This window comes from Streptopelia decaocto (genome assembly GCF_964273445.1).
Source record: "Streptopelia decaocto genome assembly, chromosome: 3".
NCBI classification, from domain to species: domain Eukaryota; kingdom Metazoa; phylum Chordata; class Aves; order Columbiformes; family Columbidae; genus Streptopelia; species Streptopelia decaocto.
In genome coordinates, this window is record NC_138656.1 from 60,663,362 (window position 1) to 60,689,774 (window position 26,413).

The 26,413-nt window shown below is 42.3% G+C and overlaps 2 protein-coding genes across 2 annotated transcripts in view; both read right to left on the reverse strand.

Moving 5' to 3' along the window:
• Positions 1 to 593: 593 nt before the first annotated feature.
• On the reverse strand, positions 594 to 5,868 carry SLC35D3 (solute carrier family 35 member D3). The gene is made up of 2 exons (XM_082048650.1): positions 5,394 to 5,868; positions 594 to 4,241 (listed from the first exon to the last, which is right to left on the reverse strand). The coding sequence occupies exons 1-2, from the start codon at positions 5,827 to 5,829 to the stop codon at positions 3,412 to 3,414; spliced, it is 1,266 nt and encodes a 421-aa protein (XP_081904776.1). The 5' UTR covers positions 5,830 to 5,868; the 3' UTR covers positions 594 to 3,411.
• Positions 5,869 to 10,904: 5,036 nt separating this feature from the next.
• PEX7 (peroxisomal biogenesis factor 7) overlaps positions 10,905 to 26,413 on the reverse strand; it is a 46,933-nt gene continuing 31,424 nt past the window's right edge. The window contains exon 10 of the mRNA XM_082049654.1: positions 10,905 to 13,194. Coding sequence (XP_081905780.1) covers positions 13,126 to 13,194 — 69 coding nt within the window. The 3' untranslated portion in view covers positions 10,905 to 13,125. The remainder of the gene's footprint in view (positions 13,195 to 26,413) is intronic.

Genomic DNA, 26,413 nt, shown 5'->3' on the forward strand with positions numbered 1-26,413 from the left:
TATATGCACATTTTTGACTTATCTTTAGAAATTTTAACTGCCCCTGCCTCCAAATAACCTGGCCTCTCTTAAATTTCTTTGAGAAAACAATATACTATAGAAAAGACAGCCAGTCTGGCTTTCATTTTCCTGTTGCAGGTGTGTTTGTGTGCGTGCGTGTGAACGTGTGTGTGTATGCAGTAGTGCTAGAGCAGGTGTTACTCGATGATGTGTTGACACTAAAATTAATGTTTATTCTCAAAGCAGTCATTGTGCATCAGGTTCATTCATTATCCTGGAACAAGTACAGTTTCTTTTTGTAAACGGTCCTTCAGGCACGTTTGTGTGGAGCTCTAAGATGAATTCTGCAATAATCACCAGCCCGTGTCTGGCACAGCCCAGATTCAGCCACAGGCACACTACATACCTTTTATCCAAGGCACACAGGTAAAAATTAATGCTTAAGTCAACTCCTAGGGTTGCCATGTGAAATAGCTGGTAATACAAACACTTAACATTGTAAAATAAAGTCAAAATTAAGTCCTTTAATAATGCAATGATTTTATAATATAACTGTTAATAACAAGCATCATCTTATTTTTATTTATTCTAAAGTTACAGCAGTTATACTAGTGACACTATATCGCCTTAAATATGTAACCGAAGAAATCACTGCTAAGAACCACATAAACTTCAGACCATACAGAGGACTCAGCCACTTCAGATTCCTGTGTTCCTTTTGTCTGCCCTCAGTCCCTCTGTCCACGATAGTATTTATAGTGTGCGGTCACGTGTTGAGGAAACTTGGATGGTAAAAAGGCACAAGAATAACTATAAATGAACGAAAAATGAGCACCCCGGAGTGGCAACAATAAGAAAACCAGAAGGCTTTTGGAAAGCAGCGCATTTTATTCCAACATCTCATTCTGCAGTCTTCCGCTGATGTTATAAAAATACCTCAGCACGAGGCAGTATTTTTATTTTATTGTGTGCCAGTCTCTGTTACTGAAAAAGTGGTTTGCATTTGCCAATTCCCATTTTAGTTCAGGGAATTTACAGGTATAAACAGAATACAATATAATCACATTTCACCTATACATGCAAACGTACAACAGTCAAAACTCTCCAAATTTCTGCAAGTTTCTATTAATACTTCAACAACAGTAAGCAGCAAAACACTGAACTCTCCCAGGGAAAAGTCCTGCAACAGGATTGCAGGGGAGAGCTTCCTAAAGCAGGTGCCAAACATGGAGCGTGCACTACGGGATCTAAGGCTCACATCCAGGTGGTAGAAAGATCCACATTTCTTGTGGACAGAAAACACTGAGCACAGTGAGGACAGATCAGAAGTGTGGGCTTCTCTTCAGCCATCTGTACAATTACAATACAGTTCAATATCATAATGAGTTCAGTAATACAGCAATTGTAAGTCATAGGCACAAACTTCTTCACTCCGGGATGCACTTGAAAAATTAATAAAACCCCTATTATATTAGCCTATAAACAATAAATAGTGTTTTTACTGAAAAAGATACCATATGGAGCCTGAAGAGAAAGTAAACATAATTTGGCATACAGCCAGTATCTCTCGACTCTTAAACACAAGCTATACATAAGGTGTGATGTACAGGTCTCCATGCCCCATCTCTCAGCTCAGCAGTTACAGGCTTTTAGCCTGAATGTCTTTATAGTCGTCTCTTTCAAAATTCGTGGGTGATGCCAGGTCACCCGACTTCTGCACTCACTCGAAAGCCAGACTGTTGCACCCCATGTTTCTGCCTGCATTTATTGACAAGAATCTAAAGCTCCCCCAGAGATCAGTTTTGCAAATATTCCCTGCTGGGTAAATGGCTCATTTCGAATTTCAGCGCTGAACACGCTGTGAGGCTTAATGCTGCCTGCTTGGCTGGAGAAGGCATTGGGCTAGGCACTGCTTAATCAGGGCTGTGGGAATAAATGATTTTCAGTTCAGTGGCTTAATAAATAATAACAACAACAATAACAATAATAGCTACAACAAACTTGGTTCACTTTTTCAGGAGATAATAACAACTTGTTTCAGCCTGTGGTGAAGATGGACAGGACAGGGCACCCTTTTGGGATGAAGAAGACTCAGAGTCAAATCTCCTCTCTGCTTGGTTCTGAGCAAAGGTTCCACGCAAGGACTCTGCCTCTCAAAAGGGTAACCCCAGTCTAAGAAATACTCAAATGCTTATTTCCCTAGTGCATGTGGTACAAAATACTGGCATGTTGAGCAGAGGCCTTGCCAGAGCACACCACAGCTCCTGCCTGCCCGCCTGCACTTTCTTCCACTGGACACCACAGCACAGGGACAGTGCAGGCTGATACACACAAAGCCGCGTCCCAACATGCAGTCAGGATACACCAAACTGTCCTGCAAAAGCAATTCTGGCAACCCCAGCAGAGGTGGTGTCCCCAGTACTCCTATCAGCCTGTACTTCTGAGACAGGAAGATGGAGAGGACACCTAAGTTCCAGGCCAGGCTCTGATTCACCCGAGTTTAGGGTACAAGGAGGGGATAGCACAAGGCACACTGCACTGTCTCCCTATTTTTTTTATAGCCCTCCCAGATCAAATTGATATATCAACATCTCCAATTAATTTTATTTGGGTCAAAATAATATTTCCAATATTACATGTAGTTAAAGGTCATAAAAGAACACCATTCCTTTGCTGACCACAGCTTCTCAAAAGTTCAGATCAGGTTCTGCTCTCATGTACACCACCTCAAGACAAAAATATTTCTATTGAAGACACAAACCACTCAATGTAAACCAGGTCCAAGGCCAAGCCTGGCAACAGAATCAGGGAGAGTTTCAATTCTTTAGTTAAGAGGGTGATTTTACACCAATATAATTGAAGTGGCACAACCTCTAGCTCTGTTGCAATTGCATTGACACAGAGGAGCACACAAAAGTACAGTTAATAGGAGCTTATATATTGCAGAAATGTATTTATATTGAGTACTTATAACTGGATGGATACAGATACGGAAGCACACTGACAGAGCCTCCGAACGGTCTTAAAATCACAAGGCTCCAGATGCAAGCTAAGCTACAGTCCACTGCTGTGTCATTGGCACTGCCGACTAACTTAATGGTACTGGTGTTCCCCATGGCCCAGGCTGTTGGGCAAGCGCCCCGTCACCTGCCGTTACCCATCTCTCTCTATATCCACAGCAGAGGACTCAGCATCTCTACCTGTGGCGGGTCTAAGCTGATGTACTGAAAGCAGCTGAAAGCAAGCCCAAAGCATGAGTAAACTCTGACTTTTTGCTTTTTGACAATGAGGTAAAGTTATCCTACATGATTTGGATTTGTCGGCATTGACGTGGAAATGTATGCTCTGCCCTTCCCCCTGTACAGAGAACCAGGTGTCTGTCCTCAAGTAACAGGTTTTCAAACCTGCTTTTTAAGGGTTTGGTACCTCTTCATTTTCTATCAAATAATCCTTCTTTATATAATTAGCACCCCTCACCAACCTCCATACTCCAAGATAGGCATCCTTCAGTGAGCTCCTGTTCACTTCTTGTGTGCTGGTGCCTTTTCCATGGGTCGCTGATCCCTTGGCAGGTTTCTCAGTGCCGTCCTTCTTTTCCTCTCTGCTCCGGCTGTCCTCCATGGTTGATCCTTCCACTGCTGCTTCCTCAGCCCCTTTCTCGTGGGAAACTGCCTCCATTGCAAACAGTGCTTGGTCCCCAGCCTGCCTCTTCCCCTCCTCTTCTCTAGTGTCTTTCTCCAGGTCCTCGTAATTGCTCTGCTGTCTCGTCTCAATGTACTTGGCCACGCAGTAAATGATAGACCCCAACGTGTTGACCACAACACCAGCTATAAATAACTTTGTGGGCTCCACATCATTGAATGCCACCATGCCCACTGTGATGGTTGCTATGCTCTTCACCACCCCTACGAAGCTGGTGGTCACAGCTGAGTTAATGTAAGTGCAGTGAAGGGTGGTAAAGTTCATGGCACAGCTAATCAGGACACACGCGATAAAGATGCATACCATGGCAGGGTCCTTCCAGCCCGGGAATGACCAGACATTGATGGAATCCATGCTGGCAAAGGAGCAGATGATGAGAAAAGGGGTGGCTGAAACAGCGATGGCGTACTGAGCTGTCAGGGGTCCGTATTCACTATCTATACTGGTCTTCTGTATGAGCACCAGGTAGGCAGCGTGTATCAGCACAGCCAGCACACCTGTCACATAGCCCATAGCATCCCCAGTCAGGTCACCAGCTCCTGTCAGAAAGTCACAGAAAGAAACAAGCATGGTTTTTGCACATGAGGCAGAAAGAGAGCAGTGTTTTGGGCTAGGGGGATATATAAGAAATAGGCACCAGTGCCCCTTCCATAACTCCTAAGATTTGTCATGTTTTTCCCAAGGCTAGACAAACTTAACCTCCCAACAGATATATATATTTTTTTGGTGCATGTGCACTGCAAACCTAATGAATGTCACCCACCCTCCCCCTGAATCCTGCAGCCAAAATCAGATTGCATTCTCCCTTTTGTGAAGACACTATGGGAGATTTGCAGGTGGCATCGCACATACACACAGCAATGCTGGGCATCCTCTTGCCGGTGTGTGCACAGATCAGCTCTGGCTGGTCAGACTGCCTGCCCTCCAGCTCCCTGGCCCTCCTTCTGCCTTCCTGCTCACCCCAGCAAGGCCAAGCTGTGTGGGGCTCTCACAGTGTGCCCCCAGTCAGGCTTCTTTGCAGATTAAGCTACTTGTCATGTGTGTGTGCTCTGCTCCTTGGGGCAGCCCCTAACCCAAGAGTGTTGCCAGGCCATGCAGAGCCAGCTTTGCCTCCCGTGCCACCTACACATCAGCTGGAAATCAACACAAGGTGGCCCCTGGTCCCACAAGGTTGCAACTGACCACAAGGGTTGCACCTAGTCCTATAAGACTGCACTTAAGCCCACAGCGCTGCAGTTGCCCCCAGAAGATTACATCTGCCTCTGTAAGGTTGCACCCACCCCCTGTAAGACCATATCTCCCTCTATAGGGTTGCACCTTCACTAATAGGGTTGCAGTAAGGTTGCACCTACTCCCATAGTTTTACACCGAACCCCTAAAGGGCTGCACGGACCCCCAAAAGGATGCACCTATCTCCGTAAGATTGCACTGAGCCCTGTAAGATTGTTTCTGTCACAGCGCAAGGTTGCACCTGCCCCCGTAAGGCTGCGTCTACCACAGTGGGGTAGACGCTGCTCCCCCGGGGTTGCACGCCCCCCGTATCGTCGCAACTCCGTCCCGTCCCGAAGCGCAGCCAGCGCGGCAGCGGCTGCCGGTGCCGAGGCGGCGCCGCCGTCGGGGGGCCCCGCAGCCGCCCGCCCGCCCCGTCCCGCCGCGTCTCGTCCCGCCGGCGCGGTGGCTTTCGCACTCACCGGCCAGCGCCGCGCCGCAGGTGGTGATGAGGACGGCGACAAGGACGCCGGGCGAGGGCATGCCGTCGCGGAGCACCAGGGCGCCGGTGAGGAGGGTGACGAGGGGCAAGCAGCGCTTGAAGACGACGTACATGGGGAGGCTGAGGCCGCGCAGCGACCAGAGGGTGAGGGTGGACTGCAGCGTGGCCAGGGCGGCCACGGCGGCGAAGGGGCGCGCCAGGCGGAGCCCGAAGGGCGGCAGCGCTGCCAACCCCCGCCGCCGCAGCGCCTCCAGCCCCAGCGCCGCGGCCGCGCTGCTCAGGCACTGCAGTAGTGTCAGGAAGGCGAAGTGGTAGCGGGCCAGCAGGAACTTCAGGAGGATGTTCAGCGAGCCCGAGCACAGCCCGTGCGCCACCGCCACCGCGACGCCCCGCGCCCGGCCCCGCCACCGGCCCATCCTCCCCGCGCACGGCCCCGCCGCCGGGGCCCGCGGCACTGCCGCCCGCCCGGCCAACCGCCGCGGCGGCGGCGGGGGGAGACGAGGACGGGCGGAGGCAGGGGGCGGGCGGAGGGAGGACGCGCTCCCAGCAGGGCGGCCGCTGTCCCCAACGTGTTCCCCCCGCGCCGCCCCCGACGTGTCCCCCCTCCTCCCCGCACCCCCGCCCCTCCTGTCCCCTCCCCGCTGCCGCCGCCCCCGGTGTGTCCCCCCGCCATCTCCAATGTGTCTCCGCAGCCGCCTTCGGTGTCCCCCGAGCTTCGCCCCGCGGTCTCCCCCGGGGCACGCCCTGGCTCAGCGGGGGTGGGAAAGCCCCCCGCCCGCCGGCCGCAAGCCCTCCCAAGCCCGTCCGGGCGCAGGAGGGGCGAGTGGTGGCAGCGCGCACGGCTGCGCTCTCAGCCAGGGATATGAGCGCGGGGCGCCCGCAACATCGCGGCGGAGCGCGACCGACCCGAAAATAGCGTGGGAGACCGGCAGGAGACCCCACGTTTGGCAGAACTGGGAGGTCAGTGCGAGCCGCGCCCCCACGCGTGCTTGAGCAGGGCAGCACCGCTTTTCTCTCCCCAAAAGCGCACATCCCCCCAGGAAAGAGCACCCATCGAGCCTACCGGCACATCCCGCCTGCAGCCACCCGCTGCAGCTTCCTCACCTTGGGGTCCCGGCCGCACCCGGTCGCTCTCCGGCTGGCCAAAGGGAGCCGCTTCTCGGGCGTGAACGGCAAAGAGACGTGAGCCGCTGCTAAGGAAGCAGGGAGAAACTGTTTCTATCAGGGAGACTTTTCCTTGAAAAGTCACTGAAAATTGCTAACCACACAGAGCCTTCGAAAGTGATGTTTTGAAGCCCGGTAAAGTTTAAATAAACTAATCCTTTGTCTTGACTTGCCAGATTAAGGTTTTAACAGGAGACTGCAATAGATCACCTCAACTCTACAGAAAAGCAAAAGCAGTTTTCTTGGACATCCAGTCCTCTACCAGTCTCCTGCAGTGACAGGCAACATCAGGGAATTAAAACTATACTTGTTTTACAAACTGCCTTATGATCTTGAGCCTTCTTTTAACATCATATGCATTAGGTCTCTGTCATTAGCAGTAAGATTGCCTTTCACCCATCAATATGAGATTAGCAAAGTTAGTCTTTATTTTAAAGCCTCCCCCTCCCCAAGAATGGTATTAGAAAGAACCAGCCTGGGGGAAGGTGGCACACTTGACACCCAAAGCTTGTTTTTCAAAGACTTACCATATTAATAAAAAGAGTGGACTACATCCTGACAAGGTTTGCCAGTTCTGTTGGGCTTCCACGGAATTTAGCACAAGCGCAGCATTGCATTTCAGCAGTAGCAAAAAGGCACAACTCTTTTCTGTGAGATTTCTGTGGAAAAATGCTACATTTCAGTCTTAGTTCAGTTCAAAGACCTCACTAGACACACCCGGCTGGAAACTCTTGCATAGCTTGGCTTTTGGGTGAGACCTGCAGCAATCACAGAAAAGGGTTGTTGATGCCAACAGCTCTCTACAACAGTAGGGCAGGCGTTAGGACTGCCAGGCAAGCAAGCGTGCATGGAATGACCATGCTAGAATGGAGGAGTGGCAGGAAAAACACTCTGGACCTGCAGTGTTGGGCTCTTCATCCAAACCAAGAGAAGCTGTGTGTGCCCAGGCTTATTGCTGGGTGCACTAAGGGGCTCTTGGTGGTCACAGGGATCAGTTACACCAAAGAGAATGTGTTATAAATTTCATGGGTTACAACTAGCAGTAGAGCTGGTACAGGCAGAGAAAGGAGGCAGGACAAGGTTTATAAAATGAAATGGGATGTACAGATGAAGGCATCAGTGTTTGAAGATGGAAATTGGTAATGAGGGAAAGGCAACCAAAGGTACTGTTGAAACTAAACAACAGAGGTAAACCACAAGAGAAACAATATTCTCTAAGCAAAAACTAAAGGAACTTATTTTTTTCAGCCTTTGGCATAAACAGCTGGATGGAGACAGAAGCGGTTTGGAAATCTAACCTGCAGTCTGCTTCGAGAAGCTGGGGCTGAGTGCGAGTCCACCTTGCACTTCAGTGCCATGAGCCTGCTTGTGCGGGGCCCAGCAGCCACTGCTGGCTCTGCCCGTGCTTGGTGCAGACATAGCAGTGCTGTCTTCTGCTTTTTGACGTGTTCCTGGATAAATATTCTTTCTCACCAGAGGCTGTCTCCAGCTTGCCTGCCTTTTATTTTTCAGTCTTCCATTTACTCATATTTCGTCAAGCTACTGTTCTCACTCACTCTTTCTTGCCTGGCATTTTCTCACCTTCCTTTCCCCATTCCTATCACAAAGCCTGACATCAATGCAAGGACAAGACTAACATTGTAAGGACCACTGTAATACTCACCCAACCCAAACCTGCAGCCTCTCTTTTCATCCTTCACCTCCATCTTTACAGAACCTATGGGATGATTCTCCTGATATCTGTCGTTTAAAATTGGCTTTTTCCCTTTTGACTTTAGGTGTTCCCTAATTATAAAAGAGTTTATAGAACAGTTTATTTTCCATTTTGTTCTCTCTCTGGTTCTTACCAAAGTAGTTGTATTTTCATCTTATTTTTACATGCAAATCTTTACTTTTGAGTACTTACATTTCTATTGATTAAAAACTGCACTGATTGAAATATCCAAACACTGGGGGAAAAAAAAACAACCAAACAAAAGAAATCAAAGAAACCCACAACCACCAGGACTGTGTCTATGCCTCCTTTTAAAAGGTGAAAGTAATACCTATCTGAATTTCTCAGGTTACCTCAGTCGTAAAAGCCATGGATGCAATCAAGATACTTGGATGTTTATTCTTTGCTAACTCAGGGTGATAAGAAAGCATGCACTGAAACCCAGAAGTTTTCAGGGAAAATGACACATCAGTTGTGGTCACCTCCCTGGTGTCATGGGACGCTCCACCTCGGGGGCTTTCACCTACTTCAGCAGCTGCACTACAGCATAAAACGTAAACTCACAGTTAAGTGGCCTGAAATAATAGGCATATGAAGGTTGAAACTCTCATTTAAACTTACTGGAGATGAAGTCTGGCTTCAAAACCCACTGAAGAACAGTGCCAATGCATTTACACCAGCCTCCATTTGGACTCATCTCAAGCCCACACAGAACACCATTTAAAGGAATGTGTGCATCACTGGGACAGCGTTTGCACGTGGGAGAAAAAAAATCCCCTTCTGCCAAATAGGTGCAGATGGAAAAAAAATCTAATTGTGCTTTCTGGAAATACTGTAGTAATTGTGACTCCACCTAAGCATAAACTTTGGAAGAGACAATTTTGTCCCCCCACCAGTGAAATTATCACTAAAGAAGTGAGTCTCTGACATTGCAGAGGACCAGGCTACAACTCTGCACTGGAGGCGAAATAGTTCCCTGATTGAAACAGAAAAGGATAAACAGAAGGATAAACATTTAAACAGACTATTTCAGTTGGAAGGGACCTACAATGATCATCCAGTCCCACTGCCTGACCAATTCAGGCATGACCAGAAGGTACAGCATGTTATTAAGAGCATTGTTCAAATGCCTCTTAAACACTGTCAGGCTCGGGGCATTGACCACATCTTTAGGAAGCCTGTTCCAGTATTTGACCACCCTCTTGGTAAATAAATGCTTCCTAATGTCCAGTGCAGCTTTGAGCCATTCCCACCCATCCTGTCACTGGATTCCAGGGAGATCACTCCCCTCTCAGTCTCCTTTTCTCCAAACTAGACAAGCGCGAAGTCCTTAGCCACTCCCAACAGACATGACTTCCAGCCATGTCACCAGCTTTGTTGCCCTCCTCTGGAAGGACCTTCACATCCTTCTTGAACTCTGGTGCCCAGAACTGCACACAGTACTCAAGATGAGGCCACACCAATGCTGAATTGGGGGAACTCCAGCGTCCATGTCCCAAGTACCATATGCCATCTCTCAGAACTCAGCAGTGCTGCAAGGCCAGCTTCTCTTGCAACATCTCTCATGGTGTTCCTGATTTTAGTCCAGCCTATACACAGCAAGGCGGGGGCGAAAGTGCTGTCCCTTCCCAAACCACCTGTTTCTCAACATGGATTCAGGGCACACCCAGCACTAGTCTCCCACTGCCTCTCCACACTCAGAAGGGATGAGTTCTCCTGTACTTCACTGGGAAGGAATTGGATAAAGCAACCGAGAGAGACATCATTTGAGGGAACACTGCAGTGATGGTACTTCCCTTACACCAGCTGTTCTTGTGTCCAGAGACAGCAGTGGGTCCGCAGTCCATAAGTTGACTGTTACAAAACTGTGACCTAGTAGTGGGACATAGATCATAGTAATCCAAAGCTTTGTGGTTCTGTAGAGCAATGAGATTATGATGATGCCTCAACTCTAATTCTTTGATGCAAATTATGCTAAGTTCTGCCTTTCATCTAGGTACAATGGCATGGGTGAGAGAAAAAAAACTGTAGAGCAAATTAGTGCCAATTTCCTTAGGGCATCATTTTTAAAAAATGGTTTATTGGATGAAAATTGTAAAGATTGTATCTATATCTATATATAATGTTCAATGGACAGTTTGCTTTAGTTAGGATCTAATGCAACCATGCGGTATACAGGGGAAGTGTTCTGCAGAGTTCTATCCATCCCCTAGCAAATGACCCTGAGCACATTCACAACTGAGCAGTACTGAAAGGCTTAGTACACCCATGCCTACACAGCAAAATTTGAGACCAGCATTGTACTTGGCTAGAAGAAAGGTACACTTCATCACTGGAATGTAGTCTGCACAACCACACAAAAAGAATAATTTAAAATAGCTTTCTTTTATCAATATGCAGACCTGACGTGACATACAGCTAGGCGAAGCTGCATGTAAGTATGGTCTCTAAAAGCAGAGAGGAAAAATGCAACTGTCATCCAGCATCCACACAAGACATAGACCATGCGTACAATACGCTCCACTTACAAAATACTCTCAGTATCTTTCACTGCCTTTACTTTTTGATCAACGTTTCTTGATTGGAGAAGTGAATAAAAGAGTGTAGCCAAGACACTGTGTGCAATTAATTTAATAGCATTGTAGAACAGCAAATCCACTCCTTTAGAACATGATTAATCAATATGTTTCTTGAACCAAGGAGAAACCTATGGGCTCCCATAAAACTAAATCTTCCACAGGAGCAAGTTTAAAAGTAGAACACATTACATTTTTAAGACTGTTGTTGTTAAGTCTGTCTCAATAAACAAAAAAAGAAAAAGATCACAAGTTAGTATTGTGGTCATAAAATAAAAAGTAGTTCTTTAAAACAATTACAGCAAACATTCCCTGAGAATTAAGAATCAGCAACAACTATTGCTGGATTGTTTTTTCTGTTACAATGCAGAAATGTTACAGCACATTCTCTCCATCCAAAGATCACAAAGAAGATTAAAGGCCAGGGTTTTTATTTACTATGTACATCTTCTAGATGTGCTCATTTTTCAAGAGAATTAAAGCCAGACACAGCAAGCCTCAGCACTGAAGGTAACCAGGACATACGGGGAGAACAGGCAGTTAAGAAAAGATTTAATTCATGTGTTGAGTGTATGTGTTCAGAATTCCTTTTTTTTTTCCCATGTGAGGTTTTCTAAATGAGCCCTTCCAACTGATAGGTTATGGCAGCATTTTGGAATATACCATTTCCTTCTCCCCAGAAATACATACATGAAGTACATACCCACCACCAAAATGCTCCACTCCCTCAGACAAGGAACTTGTAGTCTAAGCAGAAAAGGGAGATAAAGCAGAAGAGTGGAATAACTATTCAAGTTGAAATAATCAATTTTAACGCCTAAAATTAGATGTTACGGCTTATAGTATTGCTGAAAGCTGTATGCAGAAAATCTACTTTTGGTTATCAATTCAGCTCAAGAAGATGGCATTCTGGGGTCACTTTGCACCGACCCAGAAAACTATACGATCCTATCAGGATCCAAATTCTCATGTTGTAGAAGCGGGTTTCTTTCTATCTTGCCCTACCACCAAATTGATATATGTGTATCTCCCTGTGGCTACCCACTAGTTCCCTGGCTCTTTCTCAAAGACAGCACAATCATTCTTCCCTTGCAATCTGCAGATCTTAGCTCTGCTGAAGTCTCTCTTTCATTTCTTCAAAGCATCCAGCAGATCTGGCAATGTCTGCTATTGCTTGATATATGAGTGGTGCAACCCAGAAGTGTACAGCATTCATTAACAGGAGACAATGAAAACCTGTCCAAGGATCTGCAAAGACCTGACCTGCAAAAAGTCACAGGCATGTTGGGCATATTCTTTTAAGTATAATAGCTTGACCATACTGGATCTGCTATGTTTACGTCACGCAGCTAACCTGCATGTTCAACTGGTCCAGACATCAGCTCTCACTTTGGTCAGGCTGTCAGAGGTCCAGAAACACTGAATATACGGCAACGTTCCTCTTCTATCTCTTCGAAAAATTTTCTAAGTGAAAACAGAAGTCTAATAGAAGAGATGGTTGTTCTATCTCTAAATCTTTAAGATTGTGATCCAATTAGTGTTGTATATGTTTCATTTTTTCCTAAGGGTCTTCTCTATCATCAGAGTATCTTTCTGCATGACTTCATCGACTGCTTTACTCAAGGAGATACAACAGAAAAAATGCATGAAAATAATCTTTATCATATTTGTGAAGTGGCAATTAAAAAGGTCAAACGAATCAGTTGGCAATAAACTATGACATTTACTGTCTATCAAGAGTATTCATCATATTGCACAAGAAATTAATGCAACATGAGTCACAGCAAAACATATAAATATTAATGCATCCAAGTGATACAAACCTCAGTTGACATTATAGTACTTTACAGTGAAAAGCCACTCGTTTCTTTTCTACAGTGACATTATCTCCAAATACACAACCAGTTGCTTTTATTCTTTATAAGGACCAAGAAGATTCAGGCCTCTGCTCTCATATTTACCAGACAGATCACGAAATTGCGTTGCCAATTCTACTCTAAAGACACCAGCTCATATCTGATACAGCCACTCTTTGGCCATTCAGTAGCTGTTGAATGTTTTGCTGGCTCAAGTACTACCTGTCCAGTAAACCCAGCCCTAATATTTCCACATCGTTAAAGTGCACAACACTCCATTCAAGAGAGTTTTACTTAAAAAGAGACACTAAGATTAGTGACACACTTGACACTTCAGAGCAAGTCTGGGTGTGGGGGAAGAGAGAAAGGTTCCTGGTGTGTCAGATCTTCTTCACTTTTTCTCTAGACAGGAACTGCCAGACATGACGGAGTATAGATCTTGACTAGTTCATCCCAAGCACAATCCACCACCTACAAAGCAAACAAAATCTATTTAGATCCTTCATAAGTGTCATTTTTACAAAAAAACAGAAGGAACTTAGAAGAAATTAATGCATGTTGTAGAGTTAATGCTCGTTGGTACTCTGATTTACAATGCCTCAAAATTATGTAATAATGCAGTTGGTTTTGTTTTTCAAAACTTCCTCATAATTTTGCTGAGATGCATGAAAATTGACCATCTCCTATTTTTCAAACTCCCCGTGAGGAAAGCAGGGAAAACTCTGTGTTTCAACTGATTGTTCCAAATAGGCTAAAGAATGTAACTGAGAATGAACCGAAGGACACACAGAAGTCCAGATCTTGTGGTGTTTCTTCTCTTTACAGAGTCTCAGGACCCTTTTACCATGATATCTGAACACTTCACGACCAAATCAGAACAACTTTCTTATACTTGCAGGTATAGCAAGTTGTCAGAGACGTTTTCCTAATGGATAGCTGAAGAATGGGAAAACAAAGAAATTGACCAATATGATGCAGGAAGTTTCTTGAAGAATTAATCCAGAACTTCAGTCTCACACTAATAAGCAGTGATATCAGTCTTTTGTTGTGAAAAGAGGTGTCTCTTTGCCGAGCACTGAGAATTGGAGGTGGTGCTGTTGCTTCAAGCACTACCTACATACCACTAGCGTGATGAGAAGTGATGCCCTTGTGCCCCTGTCATCTTACAAACCACAGCGAATGATTCTAATAGAACTGAAACTTTTCCAAATTACAAGTCCCAAGATCTTGAACCTAAAATCACAAAACCAGAAGGTTAACCTAATTCTATACCATTAAACGGTTTTAACAACAAGATTCCACAGAAGAAGACTACAGAATGCTTTAGGTTTGAAAAGTACTCAATAATGCCCTTTACAGTCTGTAACAAAGTGAAAGGGTTAACCACACTGTCCATTACTCAGGTAGATGAACTGTAATATATATTCATAAAATATAGTGGGAGACAAGAACTAAGTCAAGGGAAGAAGAGTAGAGCTAAAGAGAAAAAGCTGATGAGCCCCACAAATACATGCCAGATAATCTGGCTGAATCTATCTTGCATTATCTCTACAACGTCCTTTCCAGTTGCGATCACAAAGAATACAGTATTGGATCCTCTGCTCAAACAGCTTCCTTCTGCTGCAGACTGCAATTCCTGTTCTCTTCTAGAGCCAGAATGAACAGCTGCACACTAAAAATTTGGAAATCCAACTTCAATATTTGATTTCAGACTATAATTAGCCCATTTTCTGTTTACTATACTGCACTATTATTCATCTTTATTGCTTCCTTAGCTGGTTCTACTTAGTTATTTGGAGTGCTTGCCATATACATCTAAATGGATCAAAAAAAATCTCTTGACAATGTGTCTGTCTATTCATACAACATAATAGAGCTTTGTGTATTATAATGTTCTACTGCATTGCAGTCCCCCAGATCATACCAAAAAGAAAATTTGAGTTCTCCACTAAATGCCATGTAGAAACTGGCAATCACATAAAACACAGGTTTGGGTTTTTTTAATATTCTACACAGCTCTGGATCAATATCTGTATTTCTATAGGCAACAATTCCTACTTTCATAAAGAAACAGAGATAACATTTGGAAAATATCCCATGGGAATTCCCACCTGTTATCAATGTAATTAGCATCCTTGAGGTAGCCTCTGAACAAATACAGTTACACAACCATTTAATCTAGCAACACTAAAAATAAACAGGGGATATTAAAAGGAAGTTTGAAAAGGATCACTTGTGGTAATTTGCCCAACTCATTGACTTAATGATAGCACATGAAAGATGAAAACATAACCAGCAAACAAAAGGAAAACAAAAGCTACTGCAAATAACAGCGTATCAAGTTCTCTTGTGCAGCAGGAAGTCTATAATGGAATACTGATAGCAGAAACCTTGATGAAAATACACATGCAAAGAACAGCAAACAAATATGTATGGGAAACTGGGACACTGCAGCATGGAACAGCATTACAAAATGTAATAGCATTTCCCTTTCTCCATAATTCTTTCTCCAAAATACAGCCAAGACTGTAAGAGAAAGGGGACAACTGTAAGCTAACAGTGTGACAGCCGGCATTGACTGATGGACAGCTGCTCCATGCCCCTTTGCAGTATCTCATAGATTATTGCTGCCTCAAACACAAATGACTAAAATGAACCCCAGGATAAAGAGAAGTGCCTGTTCATGCAGCTACTGCTTCAGTTTCCAAAACGTCTTCTCCTTTTATTTTGCCTTTTTCTTATGACCCATCTTATACAATGCTCTGATGACCATTGCCTCCCTTTCCCCAGAAGAGTGGAACATAGGATATTGAATGTAAGTGCTTTAAAAATATTTTAAAATGTCAGTTCTCATGTGACACATGAACATTTTAAATACATGATTTAAAGCACTTCAGCCAACTTTTTAAAAAAATAAATGCTACTTATTTTAAATATTAAAATAGCAGCAGAAATTCCATTGGGATGAGTGCTGATCCAGCACACCATAGTAAAAAAATATGGCATTTAAAAAGTTCCTAGCGTTTATATTTTCATCAATGAGATGATGTAACTAACAGGCAGAGAAAATCCTTCTGCGACAGCATGAAAGACAAAGGAAAATTTAAAACAGACTCACCCATTATTTAAATACATTATAAAAGTCCTTGCCATTAGGAACACGAAGATATGAAGGTTTGTCTTTCTGTGAAAATGTCACCTGTCCTGGGGACAAATTTTACTCCCAGATTGAAACAAATCTCACTGATTTCAGTATTTAGAGGGTGGATGATCTACATTTTTGTTTGTTTGTTTTTAAGCTGACATGCAAACAGAGTAGAAGACAGTTTACTTCAATTGCAAAGAACTGTATAAATTACAATATCCTCATACTATTGAATATTTTGTACACTCATATGCCATGCAATTTGCATTATCATTTATGAATACTAAATTGCTCTTGTAACTATGGAATAAAAATCTACTATAGTAAATTTTAACTATCAGAAATTTCAGGGAAAAGCAGAATAACTAGAGCTTAACTGTAAAACAATAATATTCTACCTTACACTGACTAGTAAATTACATCAAGAAATAATGCAAATAGAAAAAGCATTCTAAACCTGGTAATTTTAACTAAAGCTATATGGGACAAAGGCAGTCTAACAAAATGACATTTACTGCTTGTCTCTAATGCTTTTATTTCAGTAGCAAAGTTGCAGTACCAGTATATATGCGAGGGGTACTGCACTGTTATTACTGCAGAATAATCACCATGCCAAGTCATCTGCCAGTAGAGATTTAAGCAAGTCTATCTGAAGCACATAAAATGGGGATCACTGTATTTCCCTCCAAGTAAAGCCAAAAAGCAAGCAAACAGAAAACTGCAGTCATCAGAGGAAGCTGATTGCTTGATTAGAAAATCATAGTTTAACTCAAATGAAACAGCTATCCTGTATTTTATCAAAGTGCTTATCCTTTTCCCAGAGTATAACAATGTTTCCCACCAGCTGATTTAATATTGACAACCATTCATTTATCAAAGCCATTTCCATTTCCTCACTAACCGATTTGCCCCTCTGACAGGCCCTCTGTTCCTTATTCATCACAATCATCCTCCTCTGCAATAGACTTAGACCTTTTCCAGCACCCAAGGCCAATCCATTCAGGCAACTGCAATTACCCGAATGACATTCTGCCTCTCTACTGTTCAGAAGAAGTAAGAAAACGAGAGAAATCTCCCAAGTTAGTAGCTAACTTTTTTTCAATATTTGAAGGCATAATAAATCCCCAAGCCGTAACTAAGATTAAATACATTCAAAAGAACAACTAAAAACTTTGAGTTCAGTAACACCTTTATGAAGGGGTTTAATCAAAGAAAGTACAGCAATTCTAGATTAGTATTTTTGGAAGTATCTTGGTGCCATTTGGCTTCTAGAGTGCTCATGTTAGTAACAGAACCAGTTTTACAAGATGTTCCTGAAAGGATGAATCAGTTTTGTAAACTGTCCCTGAAAGGATGTTCAAGCATATCGTGTTCGAGTATACTCTTAACAACCTAGCTTTTATCTTAGCCTAAATACGCATAGAGTGAGGAGAAGTATATGCAGTATCTCCGGAGGTTGAGCAAGTCAGCAGTTATCTAGCTATAGAAGTAGTATGCCTGTGCAGTACCCAAAGGTGAAAGGGACAGAAGTGATGAAGACTACTTACTTCATCCTGAAGACCCCCTGAAAGACCACCAGAGGACACTGCACATGATCAAAATAGTTCCAAGATGTTGCAATCGATGTTGCAATCAATGTTGAGTAACCGTTACGTATCTTAATGAATATATGAATATGTATGTGAATGGACTGTATAAATACTGTGTAACTTAAACTGACCAGCGAAGCCAGCTTTGGGTGCGAACCCCTGGTTTCCCAGCGCTGAAATAAAGCACCGCATATAACTACGCCCGTGGTTATGTGTCCTGATTGCTAACACTCATAATCAATTATAGGATAATAAACAAAAGTGTCTGAGACTGACCCACTTCTCTTCTCAGCTTTTCTCCATCCCACCCTGTTTTCAAATAAAACTTGTAAGATCTGTATTTTTTTTTCTATAGAAGAGACAGCAGAAAAAGTATTCAGTTCTCTGCTTTCACTAATGCTGTGTTTCCTTTCCCCTTTTAGTTTCTTATCTTCTGTGTCTTTTCATACAAAATTTAATTGTCTATTTATATCATTATTACAGATTTTTGAAGGGTCCTGAGCATCCTCTGTAAACATGTAGGATGGAGATTAAGCAGAGATAAAGCAAGCTTCTAGGTTTGCTACTCATCAAATTACTTTTGCAGGTGATCATTGAAACAGGTTGATTAAGTGCATAATGGATCACATATGAATTTAAATGCATTCAATACCTATTTTGTCCTAGAAAATCCAAACCACTAGTGCGGCCTTTTATTTGGTCAACAGTTGCTGGGGTGAACTGCACATGATGTTTACCTTTACCCTAGAGTGAAAGTGATGGAAGTTTGTAAATTAAAACTTTTTATTTTCAATGTTCACTAACCCTGATAATTTTTTAATTTACTTTTGAGAAAACACATATTGAATTAATTATTATTTCCAGTAAAGACATAACTAAAAAAAGCCTAGACCAGAAGTTCTTTTAAAGATCTAGGTTCAAAATACAGTCATACTATGTATTTCTAGATGCAAGTCTCCTGAGCGTGCATTTGCTCAGTGAAACGTAAAGGAAACTGAGATGAGTTGCATGTTAGAGAGAAATCCTTGGAATCTCCACAGAATTTGTAGCAATTCCTCTGTACTCTACAGACAAGGGGAAAGACATTTCCCCATTCTTTCAAGAACTGTTTTTAATCAGTGAAGTCAATCATAAGTTCTGTAGAAGATACACTGCAACTGCAAAATGCCCTTCTGGGGTGATACTGACCTTGGTGACCCCAAATGCAGCCAATTTACATACAATGAAACTGTGTTTCCTAATGACCCATCCAATCCTCAAACTCTGAGTTCAGCTAAGTTTCTCCCTTTTGGGATATAATCACAGATAATTGTAAGACAAACCATGTTTTCAGTAACAGCTGCAAAATCCCATCGTCTTCCATTGAGTTTCACTAGTGCAATTCCCTGGGACTTCTCAAACAGATATATTGATCATGCAGAAAAGAAACAAAATCTGATTGTGCTGAATGAAAGACGAGGCTCACAGAAGTAGAAAGCATTTGTAAGGCACTGAATCAAATACAATGCACAAGCAACACAATTATTAAGGAACTGCTGCCTCCTATCTCTTCCCAGTACTTCAGAATCAAAAATCAAAGTGCATTTTCCTCTCCATACTCTGACATTGCAGCTTTTACAGAACTGTAATGCCTGACAGCAACCTTTCCAAGCATCTTAAGATGAGACTTATGCTGATAGTGGCAAAGAGTGACTATTACTCATGAATGGCTAGCTTTGACTTATGCAGTGAAAATTTGATGTTAACAATTTGGAAAAAACATACAATAAGCACCAGTAAGAAATGTCACCTCCCCTTCCCTGCTCCAACTCTGTAAGGTAGTTCAAATTTATTTAACATTTACAGCTGGTTAAATCTGATATTTTCATACAAAAATCCACTCTGAAATTAAGTAAAAGAACAGATGCTATAGGATCTTTTCATCTCAAAGGATCAATAACTGCATAACTTTAGTAGCATCCTGGAGAAGGACCATAAGGAGAAGATTAAAATGAAGTAAAGATAGTGATATAATTATAGCAGTGCGATAGCCACAACAGCTGGGTGGAAGATATCAGTTCATTGGCAATTAAGTGTAAAAGATAAGAGCAAGCAATCACAAGAAAAAAAGCAGAGAAAGTCTCTGTTTTTCTGCACATTTCCACAAGATGTAACTCCACTTTTAAATGAAACAGTCAACATTTCTGGGCCTGTCTGAGCACAATTAATTTAAATGAACAGTAAAATACAGAGCAAAACAGCCTCACTAAAGACATCTTCTGCATTTATACTTGGCTGTGCTGGTGAAGCCAACTCCAGCAGCCCCTCTGCTGCCCGTTCTGCTTGCTGTGGTGGCACAGCTAATGCAGCACATCGCACAAGCTGCACAGAGAAAACAGGCAGCAGAACAAACCTGTACACCAAAACTTGACAGATGATCAAACATTTCCCCATAAAACTATAAGAATGGAGGATTAGATTTCAGTTACCTTCAGAGGATACAGCTCAAGTGTATCTAGTTTGGCTATGGCCTCCCTCCAACTAATAAGAAATTACAGCTTTTAAAATTTTCGTGATACTGATGCCATAAAAATAGTCATTATATCATCAGTAGAGCACTGTTTCATGCGACCGAAAAGCCAATGCTACAAAGTAGGCATCTCTGCTGAGTTCTAACTGCCTCTGACCAGGTGGAAGGAAGGAGCAGGTTGTGGTACAGCACAACATGCTGGTGATACCCTGCAGCTTTAGGGAGAAGCTGGATCGCAAGGACAGTGTAACATGGAGCACAAGCCTAGTTTCTTGGGTATTGCACTGGTATTATCACTGTCTTGATATTATTTACTATCATGTGTGTGTGTTGCCGTAACACCCATCACCATCTCTAAATGCAAAACAGAAGAATTGTGTCCAGGCCCTTTCTTGCATCAATACATCCTAGATTTCCAGGTGCTTGGAAGAATTAAGGGAAATCAGATTTATGGTAGCTAATCTACTCTGGGGGAATATTTACACAAAGAGGTACAGCCACACAGAGGGCTAAGAGGAAACATGTTTGCCTCTCAAACCATGTTGACACAAACCGTTATGCAGATGGCTAGCTGCCCATTTGTGGTATAATTACCACCCAAACACATACAACCAGAGGAAAAGAAAATAATGAGTGATCACTATTTGTGTTGTACAGAAGTTATTCTAAAACCCAGACTTAGCACACATTCTGATAAGAGATGAGTTTGGACTAGAAAACAAACATTTGGCTAATCCTCATTTGGTGTAGAACAATTTTAAGTTCTAAATGGACTACCTCAGTATTGTATATTGTTGAAGTTCTGTTCTGATTTGGCACATCTCTGATGTTGAATGTGCCCTTCAAGTATAAAGCATTCTAAGCCACTACACCACGTGACAACATTTCAACTGAAAATCACATATCCTTGCAATTTAGGAATGTCATTGTTCATAGTGTAAAAGTACAGAGAAATAGTGGGAATAGGAGAGGAATCTTTCTAAATACTTAATCCCGTTGCCAGCAGCAAGACAGAAAGCCTGGCTCAATGGAAAGCATTAATTTATACTTTCCACTGGCTGCTTTGCAGAATTCAGAATAGACATAAAGTGCAGGTTGAGAAAGGTTTTCAGACAGAATTCAGAGCTTGTTTTTTTTACATTTGTGTTAAGCAATATTATAACTACAACAGAAAGGGTTAACATATTTTTTGTCCACAATTTAAAGAAATCTATGGTACACATGTATTTTCTGTTTTTTATATACCTATTGAAATAATTTCAAAATCAGGACAAGAAGTACTGACTGTTCACAGTATCTGTACTTTTTATCTGTGTCATTGATGGATTGCCTAAAAGACATTTAAAATTAATTCATGACTGCTGTATCACATTCAACCCACATCAGAAGAAAAAGGCTGCTTTTAAAAGCTGCACAAATAACACCAAAAGTTAGGCTCATGCTTACGTGCTATAGGTAAGCACAGCAAAATCCCAGTAGGAGCTAGGCTTAAAGGAGTATTATATTTTAATTTGGCAGAACATTCACAGATCACATACAGGGAAAGGAGAGAAATAAGAAATATGGTGATCTACAGAGTACAATTCCAATACATGGCCTAGCATTATCAGCCCCTAGCGAGGAGTAGTATATAGCTGATTATAATTTTCATATTCTCTATATATACCCTACAACTATCTAGTACATATAGAAAGGAGCAAGGTTTAACTGTTTTCCTTATCCCAAACTTTGGAAAGAACTACCATGTCTGGTTTAAAAAACTGCATACTCTTAATACTGCTGACAAGGTAAATGGATTTGTTCAGTTCTTAATACTGTACACCCTTACTGATTTAATAGATTTTTGGTGCTTAGGGTCTTGTCACTGTTCTTGTGCCTGGCAAAGCTGCTTTGGCTGAAAGCTGGAGTTGGGAGTATTTTCTCCTAGACAACCTACCTTGCAAGTTCTCACATCAGCACTTGCAGTTTAACAGAGAAATATCCTGAATAACATGAGAACCATTTCTGTTAATGCTTTCCACTGTAAAATGCACATTTTTCTATGCACCTGAAAGCTTGTTAGTTGCCTGAAATGGCTATGAACCTGACCACCAATATTATGGTGGAAAGAAAAACAAGCCAAACAGCAGTGATTTTATTAAAATGCAAAGCTTTCAACAAACAGTTTATGTAGAGTCAGATACCCCCAAACAGATATCAGAATCTTAATTAAGGACAAAGGAGTTTTCTGTTTCATCTAGCTAATACTTACCTTGACAACTGGGACCTGTTCCTTATGATCAGATCTCTCTCCCACATGTTGCCTCCCCTTAGGAGGACACTGTACAAGAACCAGCCTGCCTGCACGTACCTACTCTCTGCCTGTGCATTCTGTTCAAAGCTCGATCGGTTCCACAGGAATGTCTTGTAATTCCTCCATCAGACACTTATCACAGTATCTGTTTTGAACACTTTCTCAAAGTAGAGACTGTTTTTTTTATGACATGTAAAATATCCTTCAAAATTGCTGAAGTTCATTCGGCACAGCCAAGGAAAACACCTTCTGGCTAGACAACAAAAATATCATTAAGAACGAAAGCAAAGGTTACTGACCAGAATGGTACTTAATTTGACTAGAAATGAATAGCTTGTCCATTATGAATAAAATACTCTGTATCCATGGAGGAGAGATGCAGTTCAAATCTCAAGTCATAACTCATAGAGTGAAAATCACAAATCATATTAAGTTGGTGCAAAAGGAATTGCAGATTTTGCATTTTTGAAATTTGCTGTTTGATACTGGAATACATTCTTATAATAAATAAACGTGGTTATGTTATACATAATTTTAATGCACTTTTCTCATCTTTTTTTTTTTTTTGCTACTGACTTATTACTTGCTGTTTATTTTATATTTATTTTAGACTATGGAAATTACATTAGATAAAAAGCAAATGTGAGCAATTTTCTTATTCGAGTTCAAAATGGTTCGTAAAGTAGCAGAGACAACTCGCAACATCAACCACATATTTGGCCCAGGAACTGCTAATGAACATACAGAGCAGTGGTGGTTCCAGAAGTTCCGCAGAGGAGACGAGCCTTGAAGATAAGGAGCGTAGTGGCCACCCATCCAAAGTTGACAACGACCAATAGAGAGCAACCATCAAAGCTGATCCTCTTAAAACTACACCAGAAGTTGCCAAAGAACTCTATGTCGACCATTGTACAGTCATTCGGCATTTGAAGCAAATTGGAAAGGTGAAAAAGCTCGATATGTGGGCACCTCATGAGCTGACTGAAAATAAAAAAATATCATCCTTTTGAAGTGTCATCTTCTCTACTTCTATGCAAGAACAATGAACCATTTCTTGATTGGATTGTGACATGCAACAAGAAGTGGATTTTATACAACTGGTGATGACCAGCTCAATGGTTGGACCGAGAAGAATGTGCAAAGCACTTCCCAGAGCCAAACCTGCACCAAGAAAAGGTCATGGTCACTGTTTGGTGGTCTGCTGCCAGTCTGATCCATTACAGCTTTCTGAATCCCAGCAAGACCATGACATCTGAGAAGGATGCTCAGCATATCAATGACATGCACTGAAAACTGCAACACCTGCAGCCAGCATTGGTCAAAAAAAAGGGCACACTTCTTCTCCATGACAACGCCCAACCACACGTCATACAACCAACGCTTCAAAAGTTGAACCATTTGGGCTACGAAGTTTTGCCTCCTCGGCCACATTCACCTGACCTCTTGCCAACCAACCGCCACTTCTTCAAGTATCTCAAAAACTTTTTGCAGGGAAAATGCTTCCACAACCAACAGGATACAGAAAATGCTTTCCAAGAGTTGGTTGAATCTTGAAGCCTGTATTTTTATGCTGCAGGAATAAACAAACTTATTTCTCGTTGTCAAAAAAATGGCAAATGATTGTAATGGTTCCTATTTTGATTAATAAAGATGTGTTTGAGCCTAGTTATAATGATTTAAAATTCATGGTCTAAAACTGCAGTTACTTTTGTATCAACCTAATACAAATGCATGAAAAACAACAATGAATGAGGCTCATTATCAGGTCTTGATAAAGAGCAGACACAAACGCAACCTACATATTTGGAACAAAAGCATAAAACTGAAGCACATAATCTTCGTTGGATAGATGTAGAAGCCAGAGAAAGGCTGCAAGTGCTCATACTGGAAGCAACAATTCTGTGTTAATTCTTTATCTTCTAGTTATCCTTTAATTCTATCACAGGTTTTTAAACTTCTTTTAAAAACCAGAATGTTTACAGTTTGCATTGCTGTGATATCCAGCCTTCACAATACACTAAATCAAATCAATAGGAAAAAAACATAGGTATATTAAAGCTGTTGTAGATGCCAAACTTCTGTCTGGAAGGCAGTGTATATGGATATGTATCCATATTTACACATTTTGTGCATTAAGTCCAACTGGACTTGCAGAATTTTTGTGTGGAAAAAAAAATACCTGGATGCACGAATGTCCTTATGTAGATGGGTATACACACCATCATTCTCCTGTTTCCAACACACAAGTGCATGTGCAGCTGTTTGCTTTCAATTCATTATCTATCATCCATCATTGAGCATTTACTTGACATTGTTCCAAGAAGGCTACTCCATACAATGCAGTTACAAAGGACGGAATATTCAGGTAGCAGCAACTCCAAGTTTGACAGATAAATCACACAAAAAGAAGTAATATCTAGCCATATAGTCAGAAACATCATCCACTGAGGCCCATTCTGTAGCACACAGAGCTCTTTGCAACAGGCTTATAATCAAGATGTAATCACATCCTCAATACAAAACGAAGAAAAATCTTCTCGCATCATTCAGATCCATGGCAAAACCCTCACCACCTTCATAGAAAGCTGAAGTGGGCTCAGAGCACGCACTGATGTAGCACTCTAAGGCTCTGCTGTACTACACCACGCATGCTGCTCCCTCTGGACCAAATTTAGCCAGAATCATACCTGTGCACCCACTTGGGATGAAGTTTAATTCCCAGGGACTGGCCTTTAAACTGTTCTTGCCCTGTCATAATGAAAACTAACCTGAAACTTGAGAATTCTTTTCAGCTTTACAAATTCCATGTGGTTCACAGCATGGCCTCGTGAACAGTTACCGCAGAACCTCTGAGGCAACAGAATTAAGGGAACAAGTGATCGGGCAAGAAACTCTTCAAGTTAGCATTTGGCAAGAATAGTTCCACATGCATTAAGCTAAGGATTTTGCCAAACTTACAACTTTCTCCTGTGTCCTTTCATCAGTGCAAGAAATTATGATGGTTTTACTTGACTTGTCCAATCAAAATTTCAAGTAATTACAAGTAATTTTTATCTGGAGTAAAAATTTAATTTCACTGTGAAGTACAAAGGAATCTAGATGCAAATAATATCTGTGGTACATTAAATAATATATTAGTTACAGTTAACTCAGTGACAGTAATTTCTGTGTGAAAACCATAGGTTTTCTTGTTTTAAAGCAAATAATTAGCTTTAGTTTTTCCTGCCTTTCTTGTCTGAAAACACAGTTTATACTACAAACAACAATCGTCTGTTTACAAAACAGAAACAACTGTAGCAACAGAAGCAGAGGAGGATCCCTACCACAACCAGTAAATAAACAAGTGCCCCGATAAAATGGGTTCCACCCTTTCACATCAATAGCTGAGGGTTTTAGAATTCTAACTACATATTAAGCCTCTTAGAATGATCATAGAAGGGTTTTGATTGGGAGGGACCTTAAAGATAATCTAGTTCCAAGCCTCCTGCCATGGGCAGGGACACCTTCCACTAGAACAGGTTGCTCAAAGCCCGAGCCAGCCTGGCCTTGAACACTCCCAGGGATGGGGCATCCACAGCTTCTCTGGGCAGCCTGTTCCAGTGCCTCACCACCCTTATGGCAAAGAATTTCTTCCTTGTATCTAACCTAAATCTACCCTCTTTCAGTTTAAAGCCATTACCCCTTGTCCTATCACAACAGGCCCTTGTAAAAAGTCCATCTCCAGCTTTCTTGTAGCCCCCTTTAGGTCCTGGAAGGCTGCTATAAGGTCTCACTGGAGCCTTTTCTTCTCCAGGCTGAACAACCTCAATTCTCTCAGCCTGTCTTCAGAGGAGAGGTGCTCCAGCCCTCTGATCATCTTCGTGACCCTTCTCCGGACTCACTCCAACCATGTCCTTCTTATGTCAAGGGCCCTATAGCTGGACACAGTACTCCAGGTAAGGTCTCATGAGAGCAGAGCAGAAGGGGAGAATCACCTCCCTTGACCTGCTGGTCCCATGTGTTTTTATGCAGCCCAGGACACAACTGGCTTTTGGGACAGCAAGTGCAAATTGGCAGACCATGTTGAGCTTCTCATCAACCAACATCCCCAAGTCCTTCTCCTCAGGGCTGCTCTCAATCCATTCTCTGCCCAGCCTGTATTTATGCTTGGGATT